Source organism: Mirounga angustirostris, unplaced genomic scaffold (assembly GCF_029215605.1).
Source record: "Mirounga angustirostris isolate CCGP_5_RB_7025 unplaced genomic scaffold, mMirAng1.0.hap1 SCAF_136, whole genome shotgun sequence".
NCBI lineage: Eukaryota > Metazoa > Chordata > Mammalia > Carnivora > Phocidae > Mirounga > Mirounga angustirostris.
The window spans coordinates 50,072-65,758 of record NW_026991844.1 but is presented as its reverse complement, the minus strand read 5'-3'; the positions used below and the strand labels follow the sequence as shown (position 1 = coordinate 65,758).

General features: G+C 36.9%; 1 protein-coding gene across 1 annotated transcript in view; it reads left to right on the top strand.

Annotated features, from left to right (window-relative positions):
• Nucleotides 1-15,141, top strand: part of PPA2 (inorganic pyrophosphatase 2) — a 66,519-nt gene extending 51,378 nt beyond the window's left edge. The window contains exons 10-11 of the mRNA XM_064583911.1: nucleotides 13,822-13,861; nucleotides 14,933-15,141. Of these exons, the coding sequence (XP_064439981.1) occupies nucleotides 13,822-13,861; nucleotides 14,933-14,973 (81 nt within the window). The 3' untranslated portion in view covers nucleotides 14,974-15,141. The remainder of the gene's footprint in view (nucleotides 1-13,821; nucleotides 13,862-14,932) is intronic.
• The last annotated feature ends 546 nt before the right edge of the window (nucleotides 15,142-15,687 follow it).

Genomic DNA, 15,687 nt, shown 5'->3' with positions numbered 1-15,687 from the left:
AGATATTAAGAAAAAAATCATTAAGTAGTTACCTGACAATATGTACAGGTCATAGGAAGAATATTGTCATTATAACCAAGAAAAATAAAATAAAAGCCGACAGCCTGATGAGTATTATTTGGAAGCATCTGAGAAACAAAACAAAATAGCTATAGAAGTAATTTGTCATGCATAGGTCAGGTCTTAAGAAGGATAGTGGATCTGAAGAGGATAAGGAGAATTGAAATGATCAAAAGAATTATGGGATTTTGTTTTGGATGTAGATGTTTGAATTATTTACAATCATGAAAGGCAAGGCTGTGTCAAAAGCAAGACTTGTGCAGATCTCAACACACTGGGGATCCACAGAGGCAGAGAGCACTGCCCTGTTAATCTGGGAGTCGGGCCACAGCGTGGGTCTCTGGCAACAAGAGTAACAGTCTGTAATAGTTCAACCAGAGGACCACCTAATTACATGTCTGGGGATAGTGTGTCTTTTTTTTTTTTTTTTTTTTTTAACTTTTATGTAGCTTTAGAGCCAGAAAATAATGGGACTTTGCAATTCTTGAGGATGGTGTGACTAGGAATTGGAGCTTTATTTCCAGGAGCAAGATTCAGAGCATTTATAGGGAACAAAAAATGTGTGTTTGTGTAGGTATGTGCACGCATTATGTGATTTGCCTTCCAGATATAATATTAATTGCTATTGATGACAATTTATTTGACTACTGGGATTTAAGATACTACTTTTAGGATCCTTTACTGTATGTAAATATTTTTTGAAAATATGTTGAGTCGATTGAAACAAAGTTTATAAGCTTAATCTTATAGACATATGTAATTAGAGAATGCATTGTTTTTTCTAGTACATGTGGACACTTCCAAAAATTGAGTATTGGTCCACAAAGAGTTGCAAAAAAAAAAAAAAAAAGCCCAAGAGTTGATGTCATGGAGACAACATTCTCTTGTCTATAGTATAATAAAGTTTACTTATCACTTATGAAAATATTAAAAGAAAAAACCCCAAACCCATATGTTTGGAAACTAAAAACACTTCTGAATAAGTTATACCACAACAAAACAAATTGTAAGGAATCATAAAATCCTTAAAATTGAGTGACAACTGGGTTGCTATATGTCAAAACTTCCACAATGCAGCAAAAACAGTTTTTGAGAGCAGTAAAATGATATAGCAGAAATGAAAACTGAGAGGCCAGATTCTGAACTCAACAGTTACTCTGTTCTTTTTCTTATCTTTTAACATAAGAAAGAAAATTACAAAGAGTAGAGCAATTTATTTTATTTTTTTTAGTGGAGGGAGGGACAGAGGGGGAGGGAGAGAGAGAATCTTAAGCAGGCTCCACACCCAGCACGGAGCCTCACACAGGGTTCAATTTCACAACCCTGAGATCATGACCTGAGCGGAAATCAAGAGTCAGATGCTTAACTGACTGAGCCACCCATGCGCCCCTACAGCAAATGTTTAATGAAAGAAAACAGATAATGGCAAGGATCAATTAAAACAAAAGCTGGGTTTATTTTTTTAAGAATAATAGAATAAACAAAACTATTATAGGAAGGATGAAAGAGAAAGCACAAGTGAAAATGTCAAGAATTAAAGACATAATTATGGACATAGATATTTAAATAATTAGAAGGGAATACTGTGAGATGCTTTTGGCAAGAACACAGATGAATTGACAATTTTGTTTAAAATATAAATTACCAATATTAAATCAAGAATAAATGGAAAAGTACGAATAGGGAAGTACAGCATAATGAATTTTTTTAAAAAATAGAAGATGAATATACATAATCATGAAAATGGCCTTTTCTCTCATATTAATTAATGAAATCATTTGATTTTTAATCAGGATCCTACTAAGGTTTTTGATTGAACTTGACAGGATGATCCTAAAATTTATATGGCGTAGTAAAGGCCGGGAATAACCTAAAAAGAATTGATAAATTTAAATAAAGTTTAAAAAAAACCAAAACTGTGAACAGTTACAAGATACCATAAAATGAGGTAAAACATAAGCCATTGATTGGGAGAAGATATTTGCATAGAAATGACAGAAGATTTAACAACTTATTCAGATCAACAAGAAAAAGATAACCTCGTAGGAAAAAAAAAATGGGCAAACAATATAAATGGACAGTTCACAAAAGAGGATACTTAAATGGCCAGTAAACGTGAAAATTTGCTGTATCTCACCAATAATCAGTGAGATCAAACTAAGACACAATAGGGGCACCTGGGTGGCTCAGTCGTTAAGCATCTGCCTTCAGCTCAGGTCATGGTCCCAGGGTCCTGGGATCAAGCCCGCATCGGGCTCCCTGCTCAGCGGGAAGCCTGCTTCTCCCACTCCCGCTCCCCCTGCTTGCGTTCCTTCTCTCGCTGTGTCTCTCTCTCTGTCAAATAAATAAAATCTTAAAAAACAAAACAAAACAAAAAACTAAGACACAATATAATTTCACAGTTACCATGTTGGCAAACGTGTAGAAGTCTGATTTTCCAGGTGTTTTTAAGCAAGTGGGGAAAGGAGGCCTCTCATACTTGTTGGTATGTTTGATGGGAGTATAAATTGACACAACTACTTTAAAGAGCAATTAAATAATTGTAAGTAAAGTTGAAGATACTTAGAATCCACTACTCAGAAATTGCTCTTCTAAGTACACATGTGTGTTTATGAGATCAGACATGGCAAAATTGGAAACTGACTAAAGTCTATGGATAAGAGCTGGGTAAATAAGCTGGTAAATTTATGTGGTGGAATGCTGTGCCACAGGCAAAATACGGAAATTGGAACTGTGTGACTCTACATGGGTAAAACCTGAAAGTGCAGTGTTGGGCAGAAAAAGCTTTTGCAGCAAGACATTGTGCATAGTATGCAAAACACCCAAAGCAGTACCATATATTTTTATGGATACAAACTGATAATGGTGTTCACATTTTAGAAACATAAATAAGAACAGTAAGCACCAGCGTCAGCATGGTGGTTACAGGTTACTTCTGAGAAGGGAAATAAATATGATTTTAATTTCTGATGAGTAGGGAGAAAAAGAGACTTCTGTGAAGTTTCTAAATAACGTTAACTCTTTTAAAAGTGTAGGGAGTAGGTATGTGTTATAATTGTCTCTGCATTTTCTGCATGTTTGAAGTATTCATAATTAAAAAATTTGAACACCTTGGAAAACAACAGAGAGAATTAGTAAAACCAAAAGCTAGTTCGTGAAATGATCAATAAAATTGCTACCTCTTTAGCCGGAATAATCAGGAAAGAAAAGAAAGAAGACAAATTTTCAGCATCAGGAATGAGAAAAGTGACATCCCTGCTGATTCTACAGTTATTAGGAGAAAAATAGGAAAATATATGAAAAACTTTATACCAGTAAATTTGACAACTTGGATGAAATGGACAGATTCCTTGAGATATGTAAATTACCAAAGTTCACTGAAGAAGAAATAGGCATAAACAAATTAAATGTGTACTTAAAATCTTTCCATAAACACAATACTTGGCCTAGCTGACTTCCACTATTTTTATTCGCATTGTAGGTTCTAGCCAGTGCAATAAAAAGAAGGAAAGGGCATCCAGCTTATAAAGGAAGATGACATGAATGTCTGTGTAGAATATTCAATAAAATCTACCTGAAACGACCAGAATAAGTGATTTTAACAAGTTTGTTGCAGGATACAAGATCAATATACAAAAAACAATTATATTTTTATATGCTAGAAATAACAGTTGGAAACTAAAAGTAAATATGATATTTATAATGGCATCAAAAATATGAAACACCTAGGGATAAATCTGGAAAAAAATATGTGAAGAACCTGTTAAAGCATTGCCGACAGAAATCAGAGAACTATATTAATAGATATATTTATAAACATGATAAATACATTATGTTTATAGGCTGGAAGACTCAAAATTATGATGTTCTTCTCAAATTGATCTATATAGATTTCAGAGCAATGTCAATCAAATTCTAATACACTTTTTTATAGAAATTAACAAACTCATGTAACAAACTCATAAGTACCAGAAACCTAGAATAAATTAAACAACTTTATAAAGAAGAAAGTTGGAATAGTAACTTCCTGATCTCAGGACATTCTATAAAACTACAGTAATCAAGAGACTTTAGTAATGGTGTAAAACTAGACAAATTAATGAAACCAAATCCAGAAATAGACCTACATATATGTGGACAACTGATTTTCAAAATGATACTCTTTTCAACAAGTAGTACTTGAACAGTTGGTTATTCCATATGGTACCAAAGAAACCTCACTTCAATCCATACCTTGCACTGTATATATGATAATTGCCTAAATGCATCCTAGACCAAAATTTAAAACATAAAACTATAAACCTGTTTTGATCTTGGGTTAGTTAGGCAAAGTTTTTTAGATATGGCACTAGAAGCATAACCTATTTTCAAAAATGATAAATTGAATTTTATCAAAATTAAAAATTTCTCTTCTGTAAAAAAATAAGAGAATAAAAAGCCACATACAGGGGCACCTGGGTGGCTCAGTCGTTGAGCGTCTGCCTTCGGCTCAGGTCATGATCCCAGGGTCCTGGGATCGAGCCCCACATTGGGCTCCCTGCTCGGCGGGAGGCCTGCTTCTCTCTCTCCCACTCCCCCTGCTTGTGTTCCCTCTCTCACTGTGTCTTTCTGTCAAATAAATAAATAAAATCTTAAAAAAAAAAAAAAAAGCCACATACAGTAAGAACATATTTGAAAATCATACACCTGAGAAAGGGACTTGTACTAGAATATATAAAGAATTCTCACAATTCATTAATAAGAAAATAAAACATCCCCTCACCCCCAAAGGAAATGTGCAAAATATTTGAATGGTCACTTAGCCAAAGAAGACATACTGAAAACATGTGAGATGATGCTCAACTTGACTAGTCATTAAGGAAATATAAATTAAAAACCACAATGACATACTGATGCACACTTCTTAGAATAGCTAAAAATATAAAAGATTGGCCATTCCAATTGTGAGCAAGAAAGTGGAGGAACTGGTCATTCCATAGCCTGTTGATCGGAATGAAAAATGATACAACCACTATGGAAAAAACAATCTGGCATTTTCTTGAGAAGTTAAGCATAGACCTACCATGTGATCTAGCCATTCCACTTTTATATATTTACCCAAGAGAAATGGAAGTATATGTCCATACAAAGACTTGTACACAAATGTTTATATCAGCTTTCTTTGTAATAGACAAAAAGTGAAAACAACCCAAATGTCCATCAGCAGATGAATGGATAGATAAATTGTGGTATATTCAGACCGTATGTTCAGCAGTGGGAGTACTCAGCAATAAAAAGAAATGAATATTTGATACATGCTTATAACATGGCTGACAATTTTAAAAAATTTAGAAAATTGAGTATATAAAAGCAGACATATACATATTATATCATACCACTTATATAAAATTTTAGGAAATGCAGATGCTCGTGTATGGTGACACAAAACATCATTGGTTGGAGAGTTTGGGAGAGAGCCAGGGAGGAAAGATTTTGCAGTTTCTTTTACAGGGACAAGAAGAAATTGGGGGTAGTGGGTAATATGTTTATTATCTTGACTGCGATGATGACTTTGTGTATATATGTCAAAACTTACTAAACGATAATATAAATACAGTGTGCACCATTTATTTTATGTTGGTGTTAGTCCAGTGAGTTTCTTTGTGGGGAAGAAAAAAAGTTCCAGAGTCCGACCATCTAGGTCCAAATATCAGGTCTTTCATTCATAACTTAAGACAAATTATTTAACTTATTTATGCCTGGTTTCTTTATTTATAAAATGGAGCTAAGAATAATATCTTCCTTATAAGAGAATTGGATGAGATAATTCAGGTAAAATGTGAAGCAGCTAGAAAGTATTCAATACACGTTGAGTTTTATTATCACTATTGGCATTAATGTTGTTGAATTCAATGGACCACAGAGAGAAAAATCCCTTCTATTCCAGCTTCTTGAATACTTGCAGTGATGAGGATGTCACTCCTTCATGAGATAGCCCATCCCATTGTTGGATATTGGAAAAGTCATTGTGACTAATTTAAATTATTCAGTGAGAATCAGTCCTATATTCAGAGACTTGAACAGGAAGAAAGGGAAGAGGAAAGAGAAGTTAGTTTCTACAACATAACTTATTCTAATACTTAACCACTTTTCCCATCTGGGAATTTTTTTTCCAGAATTTTCCCACATGCTTCTATTTAAGCACTTTCCTTGTATTCTGCTCTCTGAGGAAATGGAAAACCTCTAGGCATCATGAGAAGTTGGGCAAAGTTTGAATTAGGTAATTTGTAAGGTTTTTTACTATTTGGTGACTGTAGTCATTTTGCTGGGGAAAAAAAAAAGAATTGACGTTTGTGAGGTTACACACACAAACTCAGTGCATGTAGGACTGAGAAAGAACCACACTCGATAAAGAAATTCCCAGACCTGTCTCAGGCCCTACACAGCCTGGTAGCCTCAGGGATTAAAATTCCTAGAATTTAGGATTCAGGGCAAAGAGAGTAAGTAGCACACTCCCACTCAGTTGCAGGGCCCAGTCTCATGATACTGTGAACCAGTTAGCTCACAGGAGTGGTGGAAAGCACTAGAAACTTCTGGAACTGGGAGAAGAGAGTACCTCCCAGAGAAGGCTCAGCAGTAGCAGTCTCACTTTGTTTTTGCCTTCCCTTGGCCAGGTTTCCCCTAAAAGCAGTCTCAGGCAAACCTGGAGCACACAAAGCTCAGAGATGGCCGTGATGATGGTTCACGGGTTCATGAGTAGTGCGTTGAAGGAGAAGAGTAAGGGGGAAATTTCTACTTTAATTAAAAATGTACTGACTACACTTGGTAGGCTTTATTTCTTTAGTGAAGCAGTGATATCTGCAGTGTTGTGTGAAATTTGGGACGGTGATTTTGTATTTGATGTCAGGACTCCTCAGCTGAATGTTAAAGGACAGTGCACTAGAATCAGATCCTGATTTATCAAGAAAAGATATTTTAAAAAATTTTAATAATGAATTATCATAAAGATGTTCCTTTTTGACTTCTTAAAAGCTCACTCTGCATCACCACTCAAAGGTGAAACAGATGAAAATAAGGTCATTTTGTTTGATTCTAGCCAATTATATACATTATTGGAAGGAAGAGGAAGTAGATTAAACTTACATAACCTAAAATACTCTACATTTTGTCTATGGATAACTAAGAATTGGTCATATTTTGCTGGGTTTCTAAAGCAAAAATCAGAAAAGAAATGTAAAAGTAAAACTAATACACAGCAATTGCCTTATGAACTGTGGAAATATGCAGGAAGAGAATATTAAAGATAATTTAATTAAATTAATTTAATTAAATCTAATTAATTAATTAATCAACTACAACTCTGCTGTACCTAAATGAAAAACTGGGAACTTTTTTTCCCTTTAATTTTGAACCCTTATAATAAAGTGAAATAATATCAATTCTTATATAGGAAAGCACAGTTTTATAGTGTTTCAATCAGTGTATCATGTTAGTTAATTAAGTTGAACAAATGTAACCTGCAATGGAAGATGCTTGTAGGGACCTGGTGGGGTTATATGAAGTAAAGGCACTAAGTACAGAGCAGTTGTATTAATGGTTCATATCAACTTAAAATACAGTTTAAGCATGAATTGGGACAGAGGCTAGAGTAAGCTTTCTTTGGTGGGTAAAAGAGGAATACTTCGGTACTGCAAACTCCGGATTCATTTATGAAAGTATTTTTGGAGTGGGAAAAGGAGAGATGGCATTTTTAGAATAAGAGTATAAAATAATACTGTTTTGTGGAGAATTTATATTAGATGATTAGAGGGTGCCCACATTTTTCCTGTAAGTAACTGAAAATGCTTTCTTCATTTCTTACCATGAAAACGTCGTGGTGGTGACTTCTGACAGAGTTGGGATTGGGTCACTTTTAGGTGCTCCTCCTCTGTGCTGCTCTTAGTTCTTCCATTTTTTGTAAGCAGGTGTGGTTTGTTGTTACATTTAAGAATCAGGAAGCTATGGGCGCTTGGGTGGCTCAGTTGGTTGAGCGACTGCCTTCGGCTCAGGTCATGACCCTGGAGTCCCGGGATCGAGTCCCGCGTCGGGCTCCCTGCTCAGCGGGGGGTCTGCTTCCCCTTCTGCCCTCTTCCCTCTCGTGCTCTCTGTCTCTCATTCTCTCTCTCTCAAATAAATAAATAAAATCTTTAAAAAAAAAAAAAAATCAGGAAGCCATTGACTCTAGGTCAAAAGTTGAAGAGCAGATGTGTCTCATGAACCCCTTGTTGTTCTCAGATTTAAATGTTGGTCTCTCTTTTGGCATATGTTAATATGGAAAAATGTAAAAAAAAAAAAAGATGACCCCCAAACTATAAGAGTTCTTATCTCTGAGCATTCAACTTATTGGTGATGTTTGTTTTCTTTTTTTATAAGTTTTTGTACATACTGAATATATTCTAACCAAGAAATATATTTTAAGATTGAAGAAATAAGGGGGTGCTGGGCTGGGTCAGTTGGTAGAGCACGTGACTCTTGATCTTGGGGTTGTGAGTTCGAGCCCCACATTCTGTGTGGAGATTACTTAAAAATAAAAATAATCTTTTAAAAAAAAAGAAATAACATTCTGAAAATTATTTTTTTTAAGATTTTGTTTATTTGAGAGGGAGAGTGCGGAGAGAGAAAGAGAGCACAAGTCGGGAGGTGAGGAGGGGCAGAGGGAGAGGGAGAAGCAGGCTCCCCACCGAGCAGGGAGCCTGATGCAGGGCTCGATCCCAGGACCCTGGAATCTTGATGTGAGCCGAAGGCAGACACTTAACCGACTGAGCCACCCAGGCGCCCCTGGAAATTATTTTTAAAATAAAATGTAATGATAAATGTTTCAGCTAGAGTAGTTTGTTCGTTTCTGTCCTGTAATACTTCGTAGGTTAATGAGAAGTTGCTCAGTTCCCCTGTTTTGTACAGGCCCGCCTCATTTTATTGCCATTCACTTTACTGTGCTTCACAGATGCTGCATTGTGTACATATTGAGGTTTGTGGTAACTGTCAAGCAAGTCTCTTGGCTCTGTGCCACTTTTCTAAAAGCATTTGCTCACTTTGTGTCTCTGTCATGTTTTGGTAATTCTCACAATATTTCAGGCTTTTTTATTACCATATTTGTTATGGTGATCTGTGATCAGGGAGCTTTGATATTAACTATCGTAATTGTTTTGGGGCGCCACAAACCACACTCCTAAAAGGCAGTGAACACAATGGACAAATGTGTGTGTTCAGACTGTTCCACTGTCTGGCTGTTCCCCATGTGGCCCAAAGAGAGGCTTTCCTATCACCTGAGACAAAACAATATTGAAATTAGGCCAGTTAATAACCCTACAATGGCCTCTGAGTGTTCAAGTGAAGGGAAGAGTCCCACGTCTTTCCTTTTAAATTAAAAGCAAAAAATGACTAACCTTAATGGAGAAGGCACATTTTGAAAGCCAAGACGGGCCCAAAACTAGGCCTCTTGCTTCATACAATAAGCCAAATTGTGAACGCAAAGGAAAAGTTCTTGACTACTCCAGTGAACACCCAAGTGATAAGAAAGCAAAACAGCCTTATTGCTGTTATGGAGAATGTTTGAGCGGTCTGGACAGAAGATCAAACCAGCTACAACATTCCCTTAAGCCAAAGCCTAATCCAGAGCGAGGCCCTAACTTTTCTCAATTCTGTGAAGGCTGAGAGAGGTGAGGAAGCTGCAGAAGAGAAGTTGGAAGCTGGCAGAGGTTGGTTCATGAGGTTTCAGGGAAGAAGCCATCTCCATAACACAGAAGTTCAAGGTGAAGCAGCAAGTGCTGATGGAAAAGAAGCTGCAGCAAGTCAACAGAAAGTCTAGCTAAGATGATTAATGAGTGTGGAGATGCTAAGCAATTGATTTTCAGTGTAGATGAAACAGCCTTCTATTGGAAGAAGATGCCATCTATAACTTTCACAGCTAGAGAGGAGAAGTCAGTGCTTGGTTTCCAAAGCTTCAGAGGACAGGCCGACTTGTCAGGGGCTCATAAGCTGGTGACTTCATTGCCATCCCACAAATCCTCAGACCCTGAAGAATTCTACTAACTTTACTCTGTTTGTGCTCTGTAAATGAAACAACAAAGCCTGCATGACAGCACATCTGTTTACAACATGGTTTAGTGACTATTTAAGCCCACTGTTGAGACCTAGTATCCTTTCACAATATTATTACTCATTGACAATGCATCTGGTCACCCAAGACAGTTGATGGTGATGTACAGTGAGATTCATGTTGTTTTCATGCCTGCTAACACAACATGCATTCTGCAGCCCATGGATCAAAGGAGTAATTTGGACTTTCAAGTCTTACTACTTAATACCTTTCATAAGGCTATAGCTGCCACAGATAAGTGACTCCTCTGTAGATCTGGGCAAAGTAAATTGAAAACCTGCTACAAAGACTTCACCATTCTAGACCTCATTGAGACCATTTGTATTTCAAAGGAAGAGGTCAAAATATCAACATGAACAGGAGTTTGGAAGAAGTTGATTCCAACCTTCATGGATGACTTCGAGGGGTTCAAGACTTCAGTGGAGGAGGTAGCTGCAGATGTGATGGAAATAGGAAGAGAACTAGAATGAGAAGTGGAGTTTGAAGATGGGACTGAATTGCTGCAATCTCATGGTAGAAGTGGAATGGATGAGGAGTTGTTTATTATGGATGGACAAAGTGTTTTCTTGAGATGAAATTTGTTCCTGGTGAAGATGCTATAAAGATTGTAGAAATAACAAAGGATATTACATAAATTCAGTTGATAAAGTAGCAGCAAGGTTTGAGAGTATTACTCTACAGTTTTGAAACAAGTTCTACTGTAGGTAGAATGCTATCAAACAGCATCGCATGCTGCAGAGAAGTTATTCATGAAAGGAGAAGTCAATCGATGTGGCGAACTTCGCTGTTGTCTTATTTGTTTAAGAAACTGCTAAGCCACCCAAACGTACGGAACCATCACCCTGATCAGTCAGCAGCCATCAACATCAAGGCAAGACCCTCCATCGGCAAAAAGATTATAACTCACTGAAAGCTCAGGTGATGGTTAGCATTTTTTAGCAGTAATTTTTAAATTAAGGTATTTACATTGTTATTTTAGATATAATGCTATGTGCACTTAATGGAGTGTATACATAACCTTTACTAGGAAATCAGAAATTCATTTGGCTCATTTTATTGCAATACTTGCATTATGGCAGTGGCAGAACCAAACTTGGCAATATCTCTGATGTATGCTTATATACCACATGTTTCCTTCCTCTGAAATGTTTGGCAGCTCCAGCAAGAAACAACTGCTCATTTTGAACAGGAAAGCTAAACAGCTAACTTTCCAACAAACTTTGTAATAGATATCCTGCACAATTGAAAGAGCATACCAATAGCAAAGAATAAAGAAGTTACTCTTGCTGTCTGTGTAGTAAAACAGCCATCAAATCCCAGAGGCCTACTCTCAATGAGTATAATTTTTATACCATGGTGGTACTTTCACACCCAGGTTTACGTAAGTTCTGTCATCCTCCAAACCAACCATCGTTAAGCATTTTCTTGTGCTAGGAAGCTGAATAGAATTTTTTCTTGGTTTTTTTTGAAGTACTTGGAAATCTCAAGGATGTTCTGTATAGAATTTATACAGAGGTTTTTTTGTTACATCATTTTTCTGTGACAGAACATAAAGTACATTTGATTAGCCTTTTTCTTAAAGAGTGAAAGGAAAAATAACTTTACACTATTTATGGTTCAGAGGAATGTATTAGGGTTCTCCAAAGAAACAATAGGATGTATAGATATATGTAAAAAGTGATTGTGGAGGCTTAGTGAGCCCAGAATCTGCTGAGTAGGCCAGCAAGCTGGAGACAGACGGGAGCCAGGGATGCAGATGAAGTCCAAAGGCAGTTTGCCGGAAAATTTCCTCTTGCTTGGGGAGGCTGGTCTTTTTGTTCTAGTCACGCCTTCAACTGATTGGTTGAGGCCCACCCACATTAAGGAGGGTAGTCTGTTTTACTGAGAGTTTACCTATTTAAATGTTAACCTCAGCTACAAACACCTTCCAAGTTGATGCATTAATTATCCAGAGGCTATTTACTGTTGCTGAAATTTAAGTTTTTCTTCCTACTGACTTGTTCTTATTCAGTACTGCCCTTAGACCTAAGCAAGGAGGGCCCTACTTTGCTTTGGCCTTCATCAGTTATGTCCCTCCCCATAAGACAAGACCAAGAGACCAAAGTTGTGCATTCACCAGGAGCCAAGCCCCCGCATTCCATACCACACTCTAGCTACTCAAAATCCTTTGCCCACATAGCTGCAAGCCTGTTTCCAGGGTCTTCATGGGCATCTCCCCAAGTCCATTCTCATTCTTTTGTGAACAGTGTGCTCACTGTTACTTCTGCAGGGGCCATTGGGTGGCTGTTCGGAGGCAGGGAGTACATAAATGTGTGGGCTGGAATTTCTGCCCTTGTGCAAGGGAGGCTCCTCACTACAGCCTGGAGCCTGCGAACGGGAGAGAAGTGGGGCAGGATGAGGGCCACGTGCCTCTTTTCCTTACTCTGCTGTATTCAGGCAGTCTCTGGGGTGTCTAGAATGCCAAACGAGGGCTTCCAAGTCGTTACAAAAGTATATTTCTCGGGTGCCTGGGTGGCTCAGTTGGTTAAGCGACTGCCTTCGGCTCAGGTCATGATCCCTGGAGTCCCTGGATCGAGTCCCGCATCGGGCTCCCTGCTCGGCAGGGAGCCTGCTTCTCCCTCTGACCCTCCCCCCTCTCATGTGCTCTCTGTCTCTCTCATTCTCTCTGTCTCAAATAAATAAATAAAATCTTTAAAAAAAAAAAAGTATATTTCTCAAGATAGGAGGATGGAGCATACTTTATACTCCATTCATCACTTTGTTAGCTTGATTTATAACTTTTAAGTATTCACATGTATGGTATGCAGTCTTCCCTTTGTACCTTTGTCCCAGACCTCAAAGGTTAGAAACAGATCTTTCCTATTGAGGGTGAGCAAAATCAGAGAATTAGAAGTTGGTTATTAAATTTGAAATCTCAAATGTGTTATAAAATCAGGGTAGTGGTTATCCCGAGGGGAGAAAAAGTTACGATTGGGGAAGGGCCTGGCCTGTTCCATTTCTCAACTTGGGTGGTGATTACATAGATGTTTATTCTTGGGCTTTGTGCATTCCTCTCCATGGATGAGGGATCTCTCAATAAAATGTTAAAAAACAAAACAAAACAAAAACTAAAAAATGTATTGTTCTTAATTAGGAAAAAAAATCTGATATCTCAGAAAAGCCTTTCTTTCAGACTTGTCTATCACAGATTATACTACATTTGTTTTATAAATCTTGGCCCAGTCATGGAAATAAACAGAAAAATTAAATGCTCTAGAAGACAGCTAAATAAATTATATAATTGTGTGTGTGTGTGTACATGCATGTGCATGATGTGTCTATGAATGTGTGTGTTAGATTTTTGTCCTCTAGTCCTCAGCCAGGGAAACAACTGAAAGAAAACCTCTCTCTCTCTGCATTCTCAGTAGTTCCCATGGGTTAATGAGAAAAATATTTTCAAGCATGCTTTTTTTATTTGACTCTGTCTGTGGTTTGTTTATCCCAAAGAAGAAGCAATGAGGCAGAGAGGAGTACTTACTTTTCTCAGGTTAGAGAACCATTGCGCATAAAGTTTGTTTTATAGTTTCACGAAAAAAAAAAACATTGTGGATGTAGTTTCCACATCTAGATATTCGTAACAGGGACTCTTTGTTTTTATCTTTCAGGTGTCATCGTCACCAAATAAGGGAAGAAATAAAGAGGAAGGTACGGTTTTTGGTTCTTGAGGAGCTAGATATATAAATTCGTTTATAATGGTGGAAACCAGAAAAAGTACAATAGGTTAATTTAAAAGTTATATAAACCAAGTAAAATACTTTTTAAAATAGTCATTAAAATTTTCAGATGAAATCAATTATTTCCTAATTTCAGAAAATGAGAAGGAGCACATATATTACTTCTAGGCTAGAAAATAGTTTGTGTTAGTGACATTTTTGGTGAAGTACTGAGAGGTTTCAGGTACTTTTGATAAATTTAATGAGACTCCAGATACCTGAATTTGGGAGATTTTCTTTATTATCTCATCATTTTAATGAATCATTTTAAATAAATATCTTAAAATCAAAATTTATAGTAGGATTGGAAATACTTTATTTTTTGTTAACCATTATTTGAAGCTGTTTTGAGAAACAAGTAAAAATGTCGTGTAGTAAGAATTTCAGAATATAAGCATAGGCACGAAGCATTCATCTTTGAAACTTTGCAAGATTTTTGATCCTTTGTTTTAATATAAAACATTAGAAGAGCATTCAACTCACAAAATTGGAGGAAAAATTAGAACTATTTACTGTGTCAAGTTCTATGATGTTTAGAAAAGAGCAGATCTGTAGACATTTCATGGGAAAGCAAGCTGTATTCCTTATATGGGAAACTAACAGACTGTTTCTTTTCAATACTATCCCATTTTGGGATATTTGACAGGCAGTCAAATTTTACAGTACAAGGTTTTCCTAGACCTTTCATGCTGTAGCTAGGACACTAACTTCTGTGTTATTCCGTAGAGACTAAAATGATCCAGAAAGATGAAGGGAATAAAATGGGAAGCCTCTGGAATTTTTAGCACAGTTTTATATAAGGCTTGAGCCAAATGAGAGAACTTAGGACAAGAGTTTAAAGGGGAGTAACTTGAAATAGGGAAATGTGTCATACCAAGCTTATGATTGTTTTTCTCTGCCTAAATACTTCCTAAAGGTCTGAATTTAAATTTGTCTTCCCTCCTCCCTCCCTCCCTCCCTCTTTACCCCTTCCCCGACACCCTCTTCCCCATTTCAAACACAGAGCAAGTGTGGCACTTCTTGGCAAGTGATTCGAACATTTGAAGTTCTGCCATCAAGATTCCAATCTCCAAGAATTCCACGACTCCCTCTCCCCCAAGTGCTAGCAACAGGCAGATCTATGAGAATTTACTGACTTCCTCTTGAAACTTTTTTCCCCCAGCGTTTTTTGAGATATACAATATGTAAATAAAGACTGATATTTTTAAATTATTTGGATATTTATTGATATGAAAAGAAGATTTTGTTTAATTTCATAGCAGAAATTTAGAAGCATTGATTTTTGACCAGTTCTAATTTCTGTGGCTGAAGGAACCCATCAATTTTATCAGCTTTTATTTCTGTAGGTTAATGTAGAAATTACAAATTTAGTAAGCTAATTAGATTATTGTGGATAATTACTCTCATTTTCATACCACATTATCTTTTTTCAAGTTGCTGGTGGAACCTTTCTTTAGCCAAACTCTGTCCTCTATTAGGCCTGTGTAATGTGTTTACATTTATTAAGGTTCTTTCCTAGAATTTATTACTTTAGAGGGCCTAAACTCTCTGATTCTTGTTCAGGCCCCTTAGTCTCAATTCTCACCTCTCTGGCAACGAAGCTCAAGTCTTCATAAGAAGCCCAGGTCTCGCACATGAGGTCTGTCTCTTGGATGTCTCTTGGACGTCTGCAACCCCTCTGGTCCAGAACTGAACTCTCTTATCTTCCCTCGTTCTTCAGCAGTGGAATTCACATTCTCCTAGCCACCCCGCTCAAAC